The following is a 22,171-nucleotide window of genomic DNA, read 5'->3' on the forward strand; positions in this document are numbered from 1 at the left end:
CCTTTAAATAATTGCTATTTATCAGACAAACTTGACTTGATGTGATTGCCTTTTCTTTCTGTGGTATATTGGCTAGAGCATGTTGCTAATAACACCACGGTTGTGGGTTCAATCCTTGTACAGGACATTCACTTAAGGGTTGGACTCGATGATCCTTTGTGGGTCCCTTCCAACTCAGAATATTCCGTGTTTCTGTGAAAATTCCTTCCCATAAGCAAAGGGACTTTCTCTCTGTAGTGGAGGCAAACCCACAGCTCCTCCAGGACACCCACGTGACATGAGACTGTGCTATCTAGACCTCACTGCCTTCTCCACATGGCTCAGTTTACAGAGCCCTCAGAACACAAGAACCATTCCAAGAGACCAAAAAAGGCAGCAATCTCCTTATCTGAGTGCAGGGAAATGGAAATTGTTCTGCTACTTGCCATGAGGGTCAGGCTGAGCCAAGGCAAGGCAATAGAGTTTGCTGTGCATTAAGAGCTTGCACAGCCCTGGCTCTTAAGCAGAGATATTGTTCCAGCAGAAAGCCTCTAAAAACTGAGAACAGTATAACCACAGCCTCTGAAAAGTCTTTTTTTCCTTTCTTTTATGAACAGAGACAGCACTGAAGCAATGTTTCTGAAGTAGTTTTCTTTATCTGTTCTCAAAATTGGTTTGTTTTCTTTCTAAATCCAGTTATCATATTACTGTATAATGCTATTATTAGCTATTGTGATATTTGCCTGCCAGATAAAGAACAAACAGAAAGAAACAATTTAATTCCATTCCACAAGCTGTTTAGCCAGGGAAGGTATTTAATATGCTGCAAAAGCTAGTTGAACACTGTCCATGCCGACAGCACTGGCAAAGCTTTCATTTGAAATCCATCAGCAGGAGAAAAGCGAAACCATAAAAGGTCATAACCGAACTCGGCACTATTGCTGACAGGGCTCGGGGTCATGGCAGACCTCACTGCTGTGCTTGGAAAACTATGCCCTGCAGCTCTTTTTCCAAGGGAGAGGAGTGCTACAAGTAGAGATATTACCCCTTAACTCCTATAATTAATGTGCACCCTGTACGTTAGTGTACCACAGGTTTAGGATAAAGTTAAATTTAAAAATGCCTGCATTTTCCTGCAAAACAACTCAAGAGAAACTGAAATGAACACGAGTTTTCTCCTAAAAAACAGCAGAGGCAAGGACCCCATGGTAAAGATTTGGAAATTTACACCTCCCCTGTAAAATGCACTGCACAATACCCTCACCACATTGCTCCTCCTGACAACTCTGACAGAAAATGAAGTTATTTAAAAACTGCCCTTTTGAGACCTGTGGATAAAGTAGCTCACAAATACTGGTGGCCCAGAGCATTGCTTTGTGCTGTTGGGGTAACTGAGACATGGAAGTGTAAAATGACCTTGCCCAAGGACACACAGGAGAATGGAGCTGGGAACGAAACCAGAGCTCACCACTCCCACGCAAATGCCCTCAGCACAAGAACATCTCCTTCTGCCACAGGCCTAATGGAACAAACAAATATATAATGCATTCTCAGGAGCCTTTTTCTAAACCATCTGCTCCTGAGCCTGAATCAACAAGCTGTTCGGATTACTCATGTGCTGCACGTTAGGTATCTGCTTTGATAACTGATTGAATTAGAGCTCCCAAACCTGCCCACTGAAAGGCAGAATAAATTTTAGGAGTTTCCCCAGTAGGACTATCAGTGGATTAGTCTCCACTGGAGTGAGTTTGGGTCTTAGGAACCCTGTGTTGGTATGCAGGAGTTGTGATTAATAATTTTTGAGTAACTAGGTAAAATATAGGCATTTTGCAATTGTCAAGATATTTATTTTCTTCCTTAAAAACAAGCTGAAGGTAAGCATCAGGAAAAAGCAACTATGCATGGAGTTCTACTGAAATTTCTCCTAACAGAAACGTCATTGAAATTGCATGGCCATTCAAGGGATAAACCTGGATTAGTGTGCCAGCACTGATGCATAGAGCAGAGTAAGCTGGTTTTTCCTCTATACATTTTTGTCTTTCTGTGAAAATTTAGTTTTGGTACAGGCTGCAGAGCCACTATGCATTAGTGGGAAGCTGACACTGGAGGTTACTATACTCTTGAACTACAACAGCAGCAACATAAGACATCTCTTCCTTAACCACCAGTGTAGTTGCCCTTTAACCATAAAACCAGTGACAAAAATACTCCAGCAATCCAGAGGAATTTGAAAGGTTGAAGGTTACAGAGCGAGTCCACCCACATATTCTTAGGAAATTCACTGCATTCTTGACCTGACTGTAAACAGGGAATCACATGGATACTGCAAGATATAATCTGATTATTTTCAAAAAAAGAACTTCAGAATCATTCATATTTGCACTTCTGAGCTGCAATATTCAATGTCAAAATGTCTATGGGTGTCTCGCTTCACTGTCTTCTTCCCAGATGTCTGCACTTAACTTTTCCAGAGAGGGAGCACAGAACCCTGACCACTGGGTCCTCTGTGTCTGAGTGGTGAGCACTGTGCCAGACTTTTCAGGATCTCCCACAATGCATTCACAGTGGTGAAAGGGTCACTGTGCACTGCTGGGTTTGCTACCACGTTTCCTTGTAACAGAGTTTTGGGGGAGAAAACAAATGCTAATATAGCTTGCATATATGCGACTTGTGGAACCAGAACCAAGCCCTTCATAGCAGCAATTAAAGATCCTACCATTACATTCAATGACTGTTGGAGTTAGTGATGATCAGACCTTGTTCTCAAGTAAACTTGTATTTTCTTATTTGTGCTTGGAAAGACTGTGCTCACACAGATTGTATTAAAGGCAGAGAAATAACACCTTCCTCACAGAAAGTAACTTCTCCATCCCAAGTCAAGTATGGAATGGAGCAATATGTGTGTGTGTCCTTGAGTACTTGGTTTATCACTTTCCAACAGCAGAGAAGGCTGCAAAGCATAGTTCATGCACCAATGCTGAAAGTAATACAAACACCACAGCTTTTAACTTTAGGCCTCTCAAGGTCTAATGACATCACTCTTATTCTTTTGCATGTATCCACCATAGACCTTACTAATCACCATGATACTTAGATATGTGTGTGTGTGTGTGTACTATACATACACATATATAGATATATGTATGTATATACAGATACCTATACACAAAATACCACATCAGGAACAGTAAAAATCCCAAAGGATTTATAAAAGACAAACAAGGTTGGTCAAAATCAGCCCCCAGTTAGGTAGTATGTGTGTTTCTACTTCTGTCTTTAAAAAAGTAAAAGATAGCACTAATATCCAAATATTCACTAAACATTGATCATCAAAAAGCCCCTGAATAGTAGGCATGGAAACATGAAGGAGTAAGTCCAAAAGCATGTGGCAAGTTTCTGACATAGCTGCAGAATAGATCATTTCTCTAGTGCCAGATACCCTTGTTGAATTCTGTGTTATTCTTTGGACTCTGTCATAATACCCAGCTTTAGCCAGTAGGAAAATCAAGTTTCTTTCTCAAAGGTGGTTAAAGACCCAGGGCTATCACACAGCTAAAATGTTCAGAATCATAATTTTGATAAATATATCAAATACACCCAATAAATGGTACAAAAGGAATGAGTATTCCTTGCTGTCATTGTAAACTGAGGGCTCTACCTTCCCTAAAAAGTCATATTTTACACTAAGCTCATCATTGGCTCATTTAACAGCTTTGGCAACACAAGTCCAATCTGACACACTGTCTGCTATAAATCATTAGCTCAATCTCACATCAGGCTGTTTTGATTTTGGAACAGAAACATGTTACAAAATGTCCCTAGAGAGATCAGTCAGCTAAGGAAATTGCTTATTTAAGAGAGCTGCTCATAACAATAGAGAAGGCCTCAACATGGACATTTTGGGACCAGTCAAACCAGTCAACCCTTTAAAAGAAGATACTGCTTAACTTGGATGTCTCACAGACTTGCAGGTCTCCCAGTATTATTGTGCTGGTACAAGGTTACATAATGAATCACAAGGCTCAGTCCTTGTGGCTGAGTGCTGTGTGCTCAGCCCCACACCATTATTTAAAAAGGCTCCTCTGACTTGTTTATGTATCAGTGCATTTGCTGTGTGGACTGCACCCAGCTCACACTGGAGGCTGGATGTGATGGACATTTTGTTCATCGATATTCATTAGAGGAAATAAAACCCCTTAGAACGAAGTTGGGCTTCTTTCAAGAGCATCCTTTCCCATGGCCCAAACTGCATCAAATCATAAATTATTTAAATGCTTTAGGTGTCAGAACCCTTGCACAGTTTAATTAAGACTGTAGCTGAGGCCTGAGTTTGAGAGTTAAATTTAAGACTTTGGGAGCTAAATTCAAAGGATTGCAGGGTATCTTTGTTTCCCTAAATGTCATTTCATTATTAAAAATAATTTCTACAAACTGTACTCAAAGTTTCCAATCGAGGACTCAGTTTAAATCATAGCAGGATCATTTCTGATTTGAATCCTGGCAGATAAGCTCAATCCTTTGTTCTCTGATCAGAGATTAAGTCAATAATGTTATTTTTTTTTTTTTTTGAAGAAAGGTCTTTTCAACTGCAAGTATAAAACCAAGATCCAGGATGGTCTTAAAAATCCTCAGGAAGGTGTTTAGACCTTCTGTTCAAAGCAGGATCAGCTATAAGATCAGACCAGATTGTTCAGATGCTTATCCAGTCTGAACTTGAATACCTCCAGGAGTGGAGACTGCACAACTTTGCTGGGCAACCTGCCCCTTGACATGTGTTACAGTCCAAATTTAATTTGAGAAATGTTTATTGGAGTCTTTCACATAAAAAACTTGCCCATCAGCATGAAGACTTTGAAACCTACATGGTAATAAGAGGTAATAATAAATTAAAAGAGGTAATAATTGTTAATATTAAAGAGGTAATAATAATAAAATAAATACATCTTTATTTCCATATATATTTCATTTGATATTTTAACAAATGCCCTTGATCTGCTAAAATTCAGAAGAGCCAAGCCTGTCAGCTAGTCCATCAAGAAACGCAGCTCTGGGTCTGCTCAGACACACTCTTCCAGAAAGCAAATGTTCTGTGTTTGTAGTTTCAACACATTCAAGGCTCAGTTGTGCAGTGTGGTCAGGCAGCAGTGTTTTGAGCACACAACACACACACATGGATGTGCCTTTTCTCAGTAACCTTACAGGGAGGCTGCTCACACAGAATTTAGAGCCTTATTGTAAAGGGCTGAGGCAAACAGAGCTGATCTCTAGCATCAGGACTTTCTCCACCAGAGCTTGTTATGAAAGTGGGGTCAGGTCAGAGAGAGCAAGTTTCTTCCCAGCACTTGGGATGGAGCAGAGAGAATGGACAGGCAGGAATTTAGGACTAAGGATGAGCTTTGGCAGACTCAGAAGTCCCTGGTTTTGCATATTCAGAGAAACAAAGCTTCCCTATTTTAACTGACAGGCTTTAGAGAAAAGTACCTTCCAACTTCAGTGAACATTTGACACCTTTAAAGGTGCAAACAGTGTGAAAGATTTTATCTCAGAATGAGATAACCCCTTTGCTAGAAGGAAGGCATTTTTGCTCCCTTTTCCCACATTTTTGAGTGCCCAGATGGAAGAATCTGGCCTTAAAATGCATGTGCAGCAAGCTAGGAGGCCTTGTCATGCCTTCAGCAGTGCTGACATCAGCAAGATGTCTCACTGAAGAGCTTGGCAATGTTACAAGATGGAATTTATTCTTTTTAGTTGGAAACAGAGAGCTTGTCATCAGCCAAAACACATGGCAAACTCCTGCACATTGTAAGGATTCTTCACCCAACTCTCCCAAAAGCATCTCTGGGAATCCCACGGTTCTCTGGCACATTTCTTAGGGAAGAGCAAAGCAGGAGGCTGAGATGTAGCTTTATAAGGTTATAGAATTCAAAGACTTTCAAACCAATTAACTCCAAAGGATATAAACCAGTGACTTATATAATAATGAGTCAAGGCTCACACAGTAACAAGATAATAGGAATTGTCAGCCTTGTGCAGCTAAAAAAAGTCCATCTTGCCCAATAACCTGCTACAATTAGCTGCCTGCAGCAGCTGCCTAGGAAAGAGTGAAAAGGAGGGAAATATAAAGAGCAATTAATCTCCTGCCATTCCTCCAGCTGCTAAGCAGCTGTGTTGGGGTTTTGCAGCCAAAACCTATACCCACACCAATGTATATGTTTATTCAAGGACCAGTGGTGTTCATTTTTAACCTGGCTGTACTTCTGACCTGTACAACCCACTGCTGGAAGGGGTAGTACAATTTATCTATGCATCATGGGAAAAATACTGATTCTATTTTCTTCTGTTTTTGAATTCTCTGGCATGTTGCTGGAATCCACTTGATATTTATACTCATTCATCCAGTTATCCAGACTCGATTAGAGGAATTAATTTAAATAATCAAGAAGCCTCTACTGACAATATGTAGAGCAACGTGCAATTGAGTCACATTCAGTCTGCTTCAGTGGATATTGTACCTGAAAGTGTGATTGTACTCATTAAACCTCGTATGCTATTCAGGATTGCTGGAATGAATCTCCAGTCCAGCTTGGGTTAAAGGTATTTTTCCATTGGTTTCATTGGAGTCAGACATTCATCTTTGGCCTCAGACCCACATTTCTTGCCTTGTTCACACCCTTGTGGCTGTCAGGGGACCACCTCATGTGATAACCCCTCTGCAGGCCACAGGTAACAAGAGCCCAGAAGCAGACCCAGCCCACAGACTGACGTTTTACCAAATCACGTCTTGGCTTGTAGAACTTCCCTGGATTTCCCCGAAGCTCTTTGCTGTGCATCCACACCAAGGTGAGTTCAATTAGCCCTTTCAGAGCCAGATGTCACAGATCTAGATTTTGGCTGATCCTCACTAGGCTGCAGTTTTATCTGCAAATAAACTGCAACTGTCTGCATGTCTGTGCAGCTGTCCAGAGTCTGCTACAACAAACCTGATGGCCTGGGAGTGTCACCTGACAAGGCTGTTTGAAGCTTGAAGATACCTGTGTAAAAGCCCACAGATGAAGGGTTTTCTATTCAAAACAGAGTGTCTTTATTCACTGCTTTCTGTCCCTGTGAAACAATGGACCATTGTAGGAATTTAAAATGGAGACATGAGCTGATTTTATCTTGTGGGGGGATTTCTTTTTAAGCATAAAATATTAATTTGGACTTACCAACAACTGTAAGGTTGACTTGTGCTTGTCTGCTGCCAAGTTTGTTCTCTACAACTAGGGTGTAACATCCACAGTGTTCCTGCTTTGTTGATGATATTGTTAGCTTGCTGCTGTTTTCAGCATTCTCAATTTTAATATATTCATTTTCTTGAATCTGCCAAATTAAAAGAAAAATTATGTGATCTCTTTGTATCTGAAAGAGCTCAAAGCACAATACAATGTTATTATATTGAGTGTTATCTGCAGATAACTCTATTACAGGAGTGAGTATATGCAGCTGGTAAATGTGTAATCAACACAAATCATCTAGAAAAGCAGTGGAACATTATAATGGCTCCAGTCCTGCAGAGGCCACAGGGAAGCCCACTAAGGAACAGGAGTGTCACTTTTTAACTTCTTTTTGACAGGCTGTAAGTGCAAACTGTGCAACTGTCAAAAGAACAAAGTTTGGTCTCACATATCTTAGAGAAACCACAGTGGAACAAGGGTTTAGCCTTAGTTCATTTGCCATTCCCCTCAGAGGCCCAAGGTGCAGACCATCTGTAGCTGGGACTTTTGCCCTCTTGTTTTAACCAAGTTTATTCTGTACTTCCACACAAACCAGGGTAGCAGTTTCTTGGGTTTGAACAATTGAAGACAATGTTAAAATGGAGATGCAACACTACAGCTGTACAGAGAGACATTCAAAGAGCAGCATATTGAGCTTTCCCATAGCATTTTAATTTTCTAGAGAAGCAAAAATCCAAATCTCTGCTGAACACTATAGGCATATTATAAACTAGTTTTTAATTGAAACAGAGCTATCATAGCATAAATGGCCAAGGTGACTTAGATTTTAATCAGCATTAGCTTGAGACATGGCAGTTCTTTAAAAACCTCATAATGCTATACTGCAATTATAGAAGCTGTACACTGTGTTCTTATGAAACAAACAACATAATGTCAATGCCCTTCTTCCTCCCACCACTTCCTTCTTAGATAAGTGACTCTTCCAAGCCATTCTCAGAATTTAATTAAAAATGAAGGCTATTTAGTTTGCCTTATCTTGTCCCATATATTCAGAGAAGAAGAAATCAAAAGTTTAAGAACAGGACTTTTTCTCAACTGAGACAAAACACATGCACTGCTATCTGCCCCAAAGTAACTTTAGAAAGATTTTCCTACAATAACTCAAATAGAAAGTTAGCAAATGGGATTATGTAGAGTTAAACTCTGCTGAAAGTTGTTCTACCCTGCCAACATACTTCTGAGATTCTGAACTGTCTTTTATGTTTTGCTTCATTAAAATTAGTCAAGGGGTGATAGTAGAACTAGATCTGCATTATTCAGAGAAAGCCCAGAAAGGATACAGAGAAAGCCCAGAAAGAATACAGAGAAAGCCCTGAAGGGATGCAGGGAAATCCTTGAAAGGATGCAGAGACAGCCCTGAAAGGATGGAGAGACAGCCCTGAAAGGATGGAGAGACAGCCCTGAAAGGATGCTCAGTGGTCTGCACTGGTTGTGGGGAACATGGGTTGGATCTCTGGGGTCCTGAAAAAAAGCCTCTGGTTGTAGTTAAGAAGCTTCAACAGCTGTCAGTGTTCAGTGATGGATTCAGCTGATGAAGAGGTTTTCCAAGGCTTTCCCCTCTTTTGCTCAGCAAGTCCCAGAATCCCACCACTGCACTGCCATGGCATACAACAGTATGGGTCACAGATTCATGACATTCCCTTTCTACAAGTAAAAGATACTGTTTTGGAATAACCAAAAGAGATAGAGAGGCCACTGAGAGAGGCCACTGAGGGAGGCCACTGTGACTCTCCTGCACCTGAGGGAATGTGAGGAAGAAACACAGAGAGGAAGCTGCAGCAAACAGCAGCAGGGCTGAAATCACAGCTCACCACTTACTGGATCAGCTCAAATAACAACTACAAATAACTCCCAGTAAATTGTCAAAACACTTGGCTGGTTTTCATTTTTAGGACTAGGAATGGAACAGAGTTGAAATCAACCACAGTTATAGAAAAGGAAGAAATCCAAGTGTAAAACAATATGTGGTGAAGTGTAAGTGAAAAATAAAGCAAAATTATGGTGCAGCACAGAACACCGTAAGTGGCTCCCCTTTTAAAGTAATAAATGAGAGACTGCTGCCCTCACTTGTCCTCCTACAGTGTTTGGTAACCTTCTTGAACTTTTTTTTTTCTTTTGTACCTTATTCACCAGAATGAATAATTTAAAAAAAATTGTCATTTTAATTTATGATTTTGCAATACTTTACTTTGTCTCATAATGGATAAGTAAAGAAGAAAGTATAAAGATGGTAAAAATAGCATTTTATAAAGGAGAAAAATATTTTGAATCACAGGTTATGGGTCTGATATGGGCATTAGGAGCTGCTAATGATCACATATTAGCTACTGTTATCACACAGATAGTGCATCTAAAAAAGGCCTTAAAATCTAGGTAAATAGGATTATTATATTCAACAATGAACTCAGAATTCTGCACAAACCAGAAACTTAGTGTTGAGGGGTACATTTTACCTAAATGTTAAGACAGAGCTTAGCAAAATCAAACACTGAATGTCACTGAAGCTCCTGAGACCTATTTTTTTGTGGAAAGCTGTGGTTAACTCCAGTCTTGAAGCTAAAGAAATTTAAGGAAATATAAGAATTCAGGAAAAAACTCCCCTAAAGTAAGAGGTTATTTGGAGTTAGCAAGGATGGACTCTGGAATACCCTTTGCACTAACAAACTGTTTTGAATTCTTTCAATTAAATGCTGACATGTCTGGATTTAGAGTCTAAACTTCTTTCTAGGAGAAGATGTTTTTATTTGTGTTCTATAGAGTGCATAACAAGTTCAGAACGAAATAAACAGAACAGCAGCTACAGTAGATATTTATATTGGCTCTGTCCTAACGTGACACTTCATCTTCCAGGCTGAATTTGCATATTGGGTGATTTGATTTAAAGTGATTTTAAATTGCTTTGTTAAAGCAACTCTCTTCAGACACTGCCTTTATGGACATGTGATAAAGTTTAAAGATATTCATTCAAGTAGAAGGAACTTTAAACCTAGGGAATGAGGGCAGTGATGGCATGGATTTTTGTTGTGCCCTGTATGGTGACATTTGTGTTGCAAGACAATTCACTCAAGTTTTTTTATATGGTATTTTGTCCCTCTGACATAACTTTAGGCCCAGCATCAACAAAGAAGAGGTCATTTTCGAAGGAGAGAAATGGCCCCTGTGTATAGGATGTGAAAAGACCAAACAACTTTTCAGATACCTGTATCTTTCCCATCACTTATCCTTTAATCTGTGGTCTAAGACTTTTCACAAAGAAATTATAATTTGTTACAGGAGGGGACAGGCAACAAAGGGTCTGAACTGTAGCAAGGAAGATTTGGGTTTGGCATTAGGAAAAAAAGTCTAACCCTATGGCTATATAAACACTGCAGTAATTTGCTAATGGAGGTTGTGAAATCTTCATCAGTGAAATGTTTTCAGTAGAGGTGAGGTAAACATCTGCAGGAACAAGATGGACTTTGCCAGTTCCTCAGGAAGGGAGATGGAAAAATGGGAGATAATTGGTATTCCTTTTCAGCTCTGCTTTTTCAATGATTGTTAAAAGAAACCAGAAAACAAGTTACCTGCTTACGGAATTTCATCCAGGTGCAAGTTATGGGTGCTGTTCCTACCACCTTGGCAAGTAATTCCACTGATTCACCTGCACGGACTTTTCTGTCTTCTGGGAACTGAGTAATCTGAGGAGGAGCAGCTGAAGGGAAAAAAAAACATAAATTAAATAACCCTTTAAATGACCCTAAGTTTTCTTAAAATTCAAAACACATCCATTTCTCAGCTCAACTGTTTCAGAGCAGCATTTGAAATCCAGATTAGCAGTTACCTGTGGCTTGCAATGAAAAATATTCCATGGATTTGTTAATTCTAGGGGAGTAAAGCAATAACAATTTACCCAATCAAAGTTTGCAAGGTGGAGGTAGAGACATCCAAAAGACAAAAACATTGGCACGTACCACCAATTCCAAATGTACAATTTATGAAACTTTGTGGGTTTTTCAGAAAATCTTCTTTTTCTTTGGAACTTTGTATTTTTGAAGAATGGCTCCAGCTACCTTCTTATCAATTTGGATGTGCTGAGAGGGTCTGCAAACCTGCTCCCTGATGTAATCAATAAAATCCAGAAAATTTAAGACTCCAGATCTACCTATGAGGATTCTGGCTTCAGTAGCCAGATAAACATTATGTGGCACAGAAACATCATGAGAGACAAGGAAGGAAACTGATGTGTTTCTCCATCACAATAAATTTTGCCACGAGCAATGATGGATCTTTTTGTTTGTGTATCACAGTGCTTCTTTTAAATGGGACTGCTTCTTGCAGTCCCATTCATTTCCCTCTGTTCATGGATCAGGCATTCCTCCTTCTGTTCCCTCTCACTGCCTGAGTATCAATAGATGGCAGAACATCTCCTGCTAACAGTGCTCCTTCCTGGCTCTCAGCTGTGCTGCTGAGTCTCAGACCCCTGATAGCTGCTAAGCACAGAGGCCAGAAATATCATAGGCTGGACAACTCCAGGCTGAAACCTATACTGTTGCTTATAAAAGCTGCATGATAAAAAATTTATTCTTGTGTGTGTGTATTGAAGGGGGCAGACTTGAGGACATACTGACAGAAATGGTAAGAGGCATTCTCTAATATTACAATGACCTCACTGCCAAATGTAACATTCTTTACAAAGCACAGGGCTACTGGGCATGAAAAAAGTGCTTTCTTTTCCTTTTCAAAGTAATGAAAACAAAGTGGGTTCCCCCTGCTTTAGACTTGACCTTTTAGAAGTGTTTTTGTTTTGAAAATATCTGAAGGAAAGTAGGCTAAGGTGGGTATCTGGCATAGAAAGCAACTTGAACAGTTTAAAAGTCTGTTGAAGTTTTAAGACTCTGAAAAGAGGCTCCTACAGAGGAAATTTCCTTGTAACTTTAAATATAGATAGCTTTGCCTCAGAGATTGCAAACACACAAACAGGTTACCATAATGCCAGTGATGAGGAAAAGTAGAATTTATCACCTTCTCTGTGGTAGCTACTCAGAGGATTCTGTGATACACAGAAAAATTTCTTTCACAGAAAGCCAGGTTTTGTTGTGGATATGCAAAAGGGCGTAAGTTACACACTACTGACACTTTGTAGGATCTTGCTACAGTCCATCTGAGAGTAACTTCTTTGGATGCTCATAATTCAATTCTTAGTACAATGTAAACAAGTTGGACTTACCTACCATTTAATCACATACGCAAACAAACTTAGTAGGCAAACAGCTGCACTGGTAAATGTGGGTAACACATGCAACAAATTACCTGCTTTTGGAGGAGTCTTTGGAGCTGGTTTCTTCTTCACTGTTGCTTCACCTAGTTAAAAACAAACAACAAACCACGTGAATTCAAAGGTGAGCTTTGCAAGGTACCACACTAACCACAAACATCCATAGCAACGCTTTATTGGAGCTTGAAAATTTAATGTTCTTCTAGCATATTAAACTAAAGAATTAAAAATACCTTTAAAAAACACTTTTATTATCCTGGATGATCCTCAGAATATTCACAGTTGAAGCTGAAACTTTTAAAAGAATCAAAGAAATCTACACTTCTCCCACAATCTGTCATCATCAGTGACAGACTGCAGTTTATAGCACTTTAACAGGTGAAAACACGGGGCCAAGACCCATCTCACACTGAATTTCTGCTCAGATTTCCAGCATAATCAATGCTGAAAGATCTCAGTTAAAGGTAGAGTAGTTAATACCACATGTTGCATCTCATATCACTTGTGAGCTCGCAAAGAAACAGCAATATACCAAAAATATTAGCACTACCCCTCTGCCTCATCCTCTTCCTTAAGCAGGGACAACTTTTTGCTATAGTCTCAAAAGTAAATGTCATAGCTACAAAAATATGGCTTAGAACTTGAAATCTGGATCCATACATTTTTGGAAGACAATGTTCTACAAATTGTGCAGGGTAAGTAGAAGAACAATAGAAAAGACATAGATAGAAAATGACTATTAACTATTTTTCACAAAACAAGAACTAGAGGCCACCCAATTAAATTACCAGACAGCAGGCATAAGAGAAACACCAAGTGAAATATAACACCCATAATCTACCTTCACAAACATGCAATGTTTTACAATACAGAAACACAAACAGGTTCAAAAGGACAAATTCATAGGAGTTATGTGTAATGGTGGCTATTAAATGCAACAGTCTGGATGCCTTCAAACCACTGAATTCCAGAAGTGAAGGAGTTCATTCCTTTTACACCACTCTCTTTTTGCCTGCTATTCTAAGCATCCTGGTCAGAGAATGGCCTCTGCTGTGTAAAAACATTTCTTATTTTCTTATGCTCATCTAGACAGCATGAGTGAAGTAGTCTGGCTTTTAAGATGTTATTGCCTCCAACAGAAGCAGCATGTGCTAAGTGCTTATGAGTATCTGGCAGACTATACAGAGGTGCCTAGTGATAGTCATAACAAATGCAAAAGTTTTGAATTTTTTTGTCCATTCTTTTATTTTCTTCATTTAGTTATTTCAAATTAGAAAGACACTGAGCACCAAAATATCCCCCTGATTTCACAAAACCAATAAAAACAGTTTTTAGATTATAAGCCTTTTGGTTGCAGCAAACTACAAGCTGTGCATGATACCCTGGAACACATCATGTGATGCTCCATGAAACTCAGGGGCCATGAGTTGCAAAACCACTGTGGGAGTCTAATGCTATAGCTCAAACAACAGACAGATTGATTTTTAGAGTAACGGGAGATAGCAGGTGATGTGTATAGGATGTGAAAAGACCAAAAAACTTTAAATATATCTAATGGCTTAGCTGTCAACAAGAGTGTTTATTCAGTTCATTCTGAAGAACTTTATGCAGTTAATACAGAAAAGTTTTTTCCACCTTCTTTCCATTTTTTTAGTAATTTTCCCTAAAAGTATGCTTGGCTTTTATATGCTCTGAATTGATCGATTTTGTAGCAACTAGAAACACAAAAATGGAGAAGTAGAACATTCTCACAGTACTTATGGCTGAGACAAAAAAGAATAGTTGGACATTTCCCAAAGAAGTCTTTCTTTGACAACTGCCAGCCCAACAGAACTAGTTAAAGGTTTAGATGAGTACTTGTGAGGTGTTTATCCCAGTATTAATGGACTACCAGACTGTAAGCAAGGTATCTGTCCTGCCACATCTTCCAGGAGGACTTAACTCTCTTTAAACTGAGGCCTTCAAAGAGCACAACTACTCATTAAAGGGACACATTACTTTTTGGGCCACCAACAGAGTGACATGTACCCTGGCTGCTGTGGTGACAGCAAATGTACTTCTTCATCCTCTTTCCTGCCCGAGTTGTGCAAGCAAAGGCAGCAAGTGGTGTTTTCAGAGCAGCTTTCCTCTTTGTCCTGATGTGGTCACACCCTGAGCTAAAACTCTTCTTTCAGGTTGGAGCCATATTATGAGGATGAAACTATGTACATGATCAGGTGTCAGCTGGAAGAGACAGTAGAGTCTGGCCTCTCATCTGCCCTTAAACATCCCTATTAATGGAAATAACCCATTCGTTTACTCATTAGATGCATAACCCCATGTAAACTCACTCAGTTACATGGTTTAGAAACATGTAAACATTTTTGTTTGTGCGCGTGCTCTATTCGACATCAGATTCCCTGCTTTTCTCTAAACTGAAATGAAATAGCTCTTGGGTCTCTTCTCAGGGCTGCAATGGCTTTTAATACAAGCTACAATGACAGGAATTTGATTGCTTCCACACTCCACTAAGCCTGATATGAACAAAGAGCAAACAGGATGAAGAAAAAGCACCATTTGACAAGTGCCATCTTGGGTTGCAGATACTGTTGCTATTTCTCAGAAAAAAAAAAAGAAAAAAGCAAATTCCTGAATCCAGTATGCTTTTCACTCAAAGATCACCTCTTGACTGACATTGTGTATTAGCTGCAGTACCTTAGTTAATAGGCAAGGTGCATGCAGACTGGAAGAACTGTGCTTAAGCCAGTTTAAAAGACTCTCACCTCAGTGAAGATTTCCATACAGCAAAGCAGAGAACATGAACTCATCACTACATTCAGCTAGGGCACTGCTTTTTATATGTAGGTACAATTTTTTTGGTTTAAATTTTAGTTTTTATCCACCAGGACATTATATTCACTTAACTGAGGATATACAGACTGTCACTGGACTTCATCAAACCATGCAGATTGCCAAGGGTTGCTGGAAGGTCTGGCTGAATATCCTGTTTTGCAGACACAAATATCCCTGAGCAGAAATGAAAGGCTGGGGCAGGGTGGAAGGGGATGAGTACAAGGACAGGTCTCTGGCTCTCTGTATCTGGCTTCTTTGCCTAATAGAGCACATCCCACTGTTCTTAGATCTTCCATAAAAATACCAGCTCATCTTATGCATCTCTTTGAAATGTAACTATTTTTTTTTTCAAAGGCTGCTGGAGACAGTTAGTAAAAAAAAATCTAATAAGATTACTCAAAGTTGACAAGGTCAAATGATTGTTTTCATTAAAATATTTGAGCCTTTTGGAAATGTTAGTTCAAGTCTGCTTCTGCTGCATTTTTTTTTTCTTAAAGATGCTTTCTCTTTCTTTTGGAATTTACATTGATACAGCCCAATGCTGAAAATCAGCCTGGAAGTGAAAGGGCCAATATTTCCCCATTAAATAATCTGCCTTCTAGAAACAACATAAGCATTACAAGGCAGGTTTGCCTCTTACAGAGCTTGTTTTTGAGTGGGGGACATAAAGCAAAAAGGGGAAAAACCCATCCAGGCTGACAGACTTTTGGTTGAGCTCTTCCTTTCCCTGATGGTGCAGTCGTCAGAGCAGATATGCTCAGAAGCCTCTGTCTTTCTTTTTTGCTTCCCTTTTTTGGAATTTTACTAAAAATAGGAATAGCCCTCCCCTGAAATGGCTCTCTGTACAACTCGCTTTCATAAAGCATGAAGGGAAAACTCTTAGGATCTGAAAAAACATCAGTACTTAAGATAGCATTTCCAACCAATCCATAATTCCTACTGTCTTCCCCGAGGGACATGCCTAAAATTATGTGCATGTCTTCTGTAGTGATGGATTTCAGCACCTGGTAAACAAGTACAGTTAATACCTAAGTCCATTAGCATAAAGAACAAGACCTATCCCTGCTTCTGTCTGCTTGTGGAACAGCCTCATTTTAGCTCAGGAGAGAAGTGGTGTTAATGACATATGCTCATACTACAGGCACATAGAAAACCATTTTCCCCTCATGCAAAACATGTCAAGATTTCATCGTGAACTAAATTAGGGTTTTTTCAGCATTTTCAGAGTTCAAGAGAAACTGAAAAAAGAAGTCATGTCTGTAATGTGTCAGACAGCATGGAAAGAAGAATATTTATGGAAAATTTATGGAAAGTCCAGATTCAAGTATCTGCTCCTTCTTCCCCATCTCACTTGGATCCTTCGGGCTTGTGGGATGTGAGATCATGAGGTGTCTCTCTCCCCCATGTAAATGAATCCCAGTGTGACCTCCTTCAGACCCTTCTGGGGGTAGATAGATCTGTGTCTGAATCAAAAGTGACTGTTCTCTGTCAACCTTCACTATTGCCAGAAAGCATGAAATGAAAGAGAGCTAGAAGTATGGAAAAAAATGAAACATTCAGCCTTGTGGTCAAAGTAGTCAATTATTCTGTTCTATCCTTGCTTCTGTCACAGACCTAGTTGATGGTACAAAAACTCATTACAGATTTTAGCACAGACAAGATGAAACAGGAAAAAAATGATGGCTACAATTGTAGCAGAAAGTTTATTCATACATTCATGAACCTGTGCTAATTGCTAGAGAGAAAATTACAAACACAATGCACTGAACACACAGTTTTCAGAAGCTTGAAAGCATCAAGTTTGAAAGTTTAAACAGTTTCACTTCATGGCATGTCAGAGGGCAAATTTCTTATAATGTTTCTAAATAACTGTTTAGTATCTAAATACAATAAAACAGAAAGCAACTCTGGGTTAAATTTGATGACAAGCAGAAACTAGAAAACTTAATTCCATGCAAGTCGGTTATTTGAGTTTGCGTGCTTCATAACAGTTTTTAAAAGAGTTTATTTTTTTCATTAAAAACAACTGTCATTTTGTTGCAACATCCCATATATAGTTTCTAAATCATGCAGAGATTGTCCTCTAATTGAGAAATATATACTCTCTGCCTTCTGAAAACAAAAATAAAACCCAAGAAATACTCACTTTTGCAGTCATGATAGAGCTAGGATATATCAGCGCACTCAGAGCTTCAATAATATGATCGGGTACACTGAAAATAACTCAGTGTTTGAAAACAACTCAGCTGAAGGAATAAACAATTCCATAGCAGTTTAGTAGCATCATTCTTGAGCAAATTCTACAATTAAAGCAAATCTGAGCAGTGCAGAAGAGATCCAGTATCAAACAGAGCTCACAAACAACCCAGGCCATGTAAAATGCTCTAAGAGCTCTGGTGGGAGCAAGACAGCAAGGTTAGTTTCTTAAGTATAAGTTTAATTTTCACCTTTTTTATGTGCTGGGAGAACATTTACAATTAGATACTAAAAGGCTGTGCCCAAGTGTGTAGCGACAGGAATCTAAGGTAGGTTACTATCCTGATACCCAGTCTGTTCCATAGGAAAACACTGCCAGGTCATCTGGACATTCAGGAGCTCCAAATGATTTCAGTGGGAAAAGCTAGGTGCTATATGCTTTTGGACATTGGATTTAGGTCCCTGTTTTATAGAGAAGAAACCTAATGCTTCTATTATATGCCTTAGATGTGGAATTACTAGCCAATGACTAGTAATAAATGTAAATAAATGAAGCATGACACCTCTTCAGTTCAAGGCCGCATTGCAAAAACTATTAATTTTTCTCTCTGTAAGATAGTCAATAAACATTTCTGTCTTCTTCTGTCAACATACAGATATGTAGGATGGACTCCATGAAATACACATGGAAAACTCTGTTCTGTGCCAATATTAACCAGAAAATGTCAGTACCTGAGAACTGTAGAGTAACTTGGCAGAGATTCAAAATGCATGCCCAGCATTAGAGAAACAGTACTGAACTGGGCACTCAGGAGAAGGGATTTGGACAACAAATTAGGGTTTCTTCATTGCTCAGTTTGTAGGTACAGTAACAGATCTATTTTTCATCTATAGAAGCAACCAACCATCAGAGACACCAGGTTAAATCTTGCACTGCCTTTTTACCTCAGTCCAACTTGGCTGTCGGGCCTTGTGGTACAGCTACTCACCCTTGGACCCTTGAGCCCCAGGAATGAAGGCAACACCTTTCATAATTTAGCATTTCAGAGAAATCCTATTTAGGTCTTAAAAATATCTAATGGCAATTTGATTTACATGTACTAAGAGCAGAATTTTCAGCTTAGGAAAAAAAGATTAATTTTTCCATAAAAAGTTTGGTTAGAGGCTTCTGTGACAATGTAATTCATCTCGTTCCAACACACTAAGTACTTGCACTCACTGTGCAGAAAATGTCTTGGATCTCACAACCGCCAGGAGTAGAGCAGCACGAGCCTTCTGGGAAATGAGTGGGACTGAGGGAACTGGCTTGGACAGCCTCACTGACCCTCAAGAGCATCTCAGACCATCCCAGCCACCAGAGAGGTCAGCAGCAGCCACAGATCACAGCTGCTACCCAGTGCCCACACTTCTGCAATTAAAAGAACATCTCTGACCAGAACAGTAACTTCCTTAGTAATTGAGTTCTTCCCTTAGAAAGTGGCAAGTTTTACACTTAGGACAGAACAATCTGTCATGAAATGAAGGTTTTGAAACATTTTGTATTCATCTAAGCCGTATTTCATATTATTTTCATAGAACAGAAATCAACAGATTTTGAATATATAATAATATTATTAATAATTTGAATATATAATGAAATCAGTAAACACTTGAAGCATTTACTGATTTAATTATATACTAACTAAATTGGACACATGAAGCTTAATTCTTTAATAACATTTTCTTAAAATGGTGCTTGCAGACTTGGATTCTCTGACAAGATTGAAAAATAAATAATAGAACTGCATGCCAATCACTTGGCCACTGACTCATAATTTTTCCATGGTGATTAACACTTAGAATTCTCCCTACTATGGACAAGAATATCTCCCTACTATGGAAAAGAATATATTAACATAATAAGGGTCCCATTTAGCATATTTACATTAATGGTGCATTGTTCCATAGATGTCACTGCTCAACCTCCCATTCAAGAACCAATAATGATAAAAATTCAGATCTGGGAAGTTGACAGTGAAACCTTCTGGAGGATTTGATCTGGACTGTTTCAGTTGTGACATTTATTAATAACCATCAGCAAGAGAATACAGCAATCAAACTCTATGCTGGGTCAGCCCCTCAAGGTATGTGGTCTGGATATGAGAACAGTGGATTTAAGAAGTATTACTCAGATAAGGGAATCTGGGATATCCTGTCAGGTTTTCATAACAATGATTGTGACAGGTGATAATTGCCATTTCTTAATATTTGCTGGAAATAGTGCTGTGAATCAGCCCTACAAAAAACATTGGGCATTTCTTTCCAAACACTTTAATCCAATGCTTAGATTTATGAGCATTATTTTCTAAAGCATTAAAGTATTTTTTTTTTCTCAGTAGCAATAAGTGGGATACCGTTTCTTCCTACTATAGCAAAGTTATGTTGCATGGCTCAGCCATAGTGAAGTTTAAAAAATAGAATCTAACCGCTGTAATACTCCGTTTTCATCAGCAGATCTTGAAAAAAGCCTTTGAAAAAAGTCCTTTTGGAAAGCTCATGTTTTATGTAAACTATTGTGATGCCACTTAAAAAAAAATCTATAGTATTTCCAATGCTGTATGCAAACTAATCCTGAGACTGAGGATTGAGAAAGCTGGGTTTCTAGACTTGCAAACAAATCTACCTTGTCTTGGGCTAATTCCTTCTGTTTTGGTCCTCTGCTTAAGAACAACAAAATATTTGCAAGTGTGGAATAGTAATATTTTTTTTTGAAAAAGGAATATTTATTTGTAAACTTCAAATCTTTATTTACTCTTAAAAATCTCAAGCAGAACTTTGATTTTTTCCACAGTCTGTTGCGACAAAAAAATTTATTTAATAGGCACTGAAGATTTTGCAAGTGGCTTTGGTAATTGAAATAAGCAATTCCCTTTAAGCTTAATTTGAAATAAGTTCTAATTTCAAAGGGAACTGGATGCTTAAATCCCTTCACGGCAGTTTCAAAGCTTTCTAGAGAAATGTTCAAGTGGTGAGAATTTTTGGCTTAGTGCTTCTGCTACAGGGCTGTGTCAAGCCAGGAGGACCCTTACATTACCCACTGATTGCTCTGGCATGGCATGCAGTTTGCAGCATGATAAATAATGAAAGGGTACAATTTTCCACTGCCTCTTTTAGAAGAAACATAACACTCTATTATTCTAACTCAGTAACATTTGACATCCACTGAGCAAAGACCCAAGTGACAAAGCCCAAGTCAGTGCTGTCAGTAAAGAATGAACCAGTTCCAGAGATGCCCTTCCTCTCTTCTCCCTTTTTTTTCACCCAGATTCAAAGGTGAATCTGTTTCTTATTCTCATAAACAGTATTATTTATTCTATTTATCCTTAGAGGGTTGCATAATTATTACTAAATTCTGGTAACACAATATTAATTCTAAGCAAAAGGAAATACATTGTAAGTTTTGTAATTTGCCAGCATGGGAGCAATCTTTCTGCAGTAAACACTGCAAGCATCCATTCAGAGATGCTGTTAATCACTGAGTGACACACAGCTTCCTTCTAGATGTTCTTCTTATTCTACACCAGAATCCAGTATGTATTGCATATCAAAGGAAGCAATGCCCCAAATTCTGCTTACTATTGGTTTTCTGTAGCTTACAAACCCCAAGCTCCCAGTAATTAAATAACATTGTCAGAATGAGCAGCCAAATGACCTTAGTCAGCAGCTCACAGTGAGACAAATTCTACAGTTTAATATACTGACAAAATTTACTCTTTTCCACAAAAAGAAATGTATTGATCTTTGCTTTCAGAAACCTTAAGTTAATTACTTTCCTGAAAGTTTCTACTAGAGCAAAAAAAAAAAAAGGATCGCTTGTGATTTATCTGAAGGGAGAAAAGGATGACATAGCTGCTAACCATGAAATTTGACTTGCACTTTACAGAATGTAGAAAATGGGGATCTTTGCCCTGAAAAGTATTTCTAATAAGTACAGAGAATATATAGTCTCTCTATCCTATACAGTATATATTCCTGTGACTGAATTCACTACTCAAAATTCAGAATCTATTAATTAATAATTCTAATAACATTATCAAGAATTTTTGTTCTCTCTTTCTTCAGTATCAATCTGTACACTTTACATGCCCTTACGACTGTTGGTAACTCAATGTGGCAAAAAAAGACCAGAAAAGATCAGAGTAAAAATATACCTCCTTATTAGACTGAGACACCTTAATTCACAGTTATTCTCTATTACCCTTCTTTTCAAGAAATATACAGTAAAGACAGACAAACATCTGACTTGTAAAGTCTATTCTCTTTCAGGTAAGGAGCTTTACAGCCTCTACATCTGATAAGAATTTCAGTGTAGATTGGAACTGTGTAGTCCATTGGATCTGTTTTGTATATTTTGCCCTGACAAACATACAAATAAAAACGTATTTGAGAACAAACACTCACGCTCCTCAGAGACTCAGATGTTAAAAAACCACCTGTGAAATCTCTGCAGCCAAATCCTTTAAAAATTAAATATGTATTTTTCAAAGCTTTTCCAAAAACTCTTTCAAAACCCAGTTTCCTAACATTCTCTCTGGTTACCTTGATATTTACTGTGCAGCAGCAAAGACATGTTAAAGGTATTTTGGAAAAAAAAAGA

At 38.6% G+C, this 22,171-nt stretch overlaps 1 protein-coding gene across 2 annotated transcripts in view; it reads right to left on the minus strand.

Annotated features, from left to right (window-relative positions):
- MYLK (myosin light chain kinase) overlaps positions 1–22,171 on the minus strand; it is a 197,044-nt gene that overhangs the window by 34,451 nt on the left and 140,422 nt on the right. For both annotated transcript variants that reach the window (XM_053947695.1, XM_053947696.1), the window contains 3 exons: positions 12,543–12,593; positions 10,817–10,944; positions 7,185–7,338 (listed from right to left, as the gene is read on the minus strand). In XM_053947695.1, coding sequence (XP_053803670.1) covers positions 7,185–7,338; positions 10,817–10,944; positions 12,543–12,593 — 333 coding nt within the window. The remainder of the gene's footprint in view (positions 1–7,184; positions 7,339–10,816; positions 10,945–12,542; positions 12,594–22,171) is intronic.

Source organism: Vidua chalybeata, chromosome 7, assembly GCF_026979565.1.
Source record: "Vidua chalybeata isolate OUT-0048 chromosome 7, bVidCha1 merged haplotype, whole genome shotgun sequence".
In the NCBI taxonomy this organism is placed as follows: domain Eukaryota; kingdom Metazoa; phylum Chordata; class Aves; order Passeriformes; family Viduidae; genus Vidua; species Vidua chalybeata.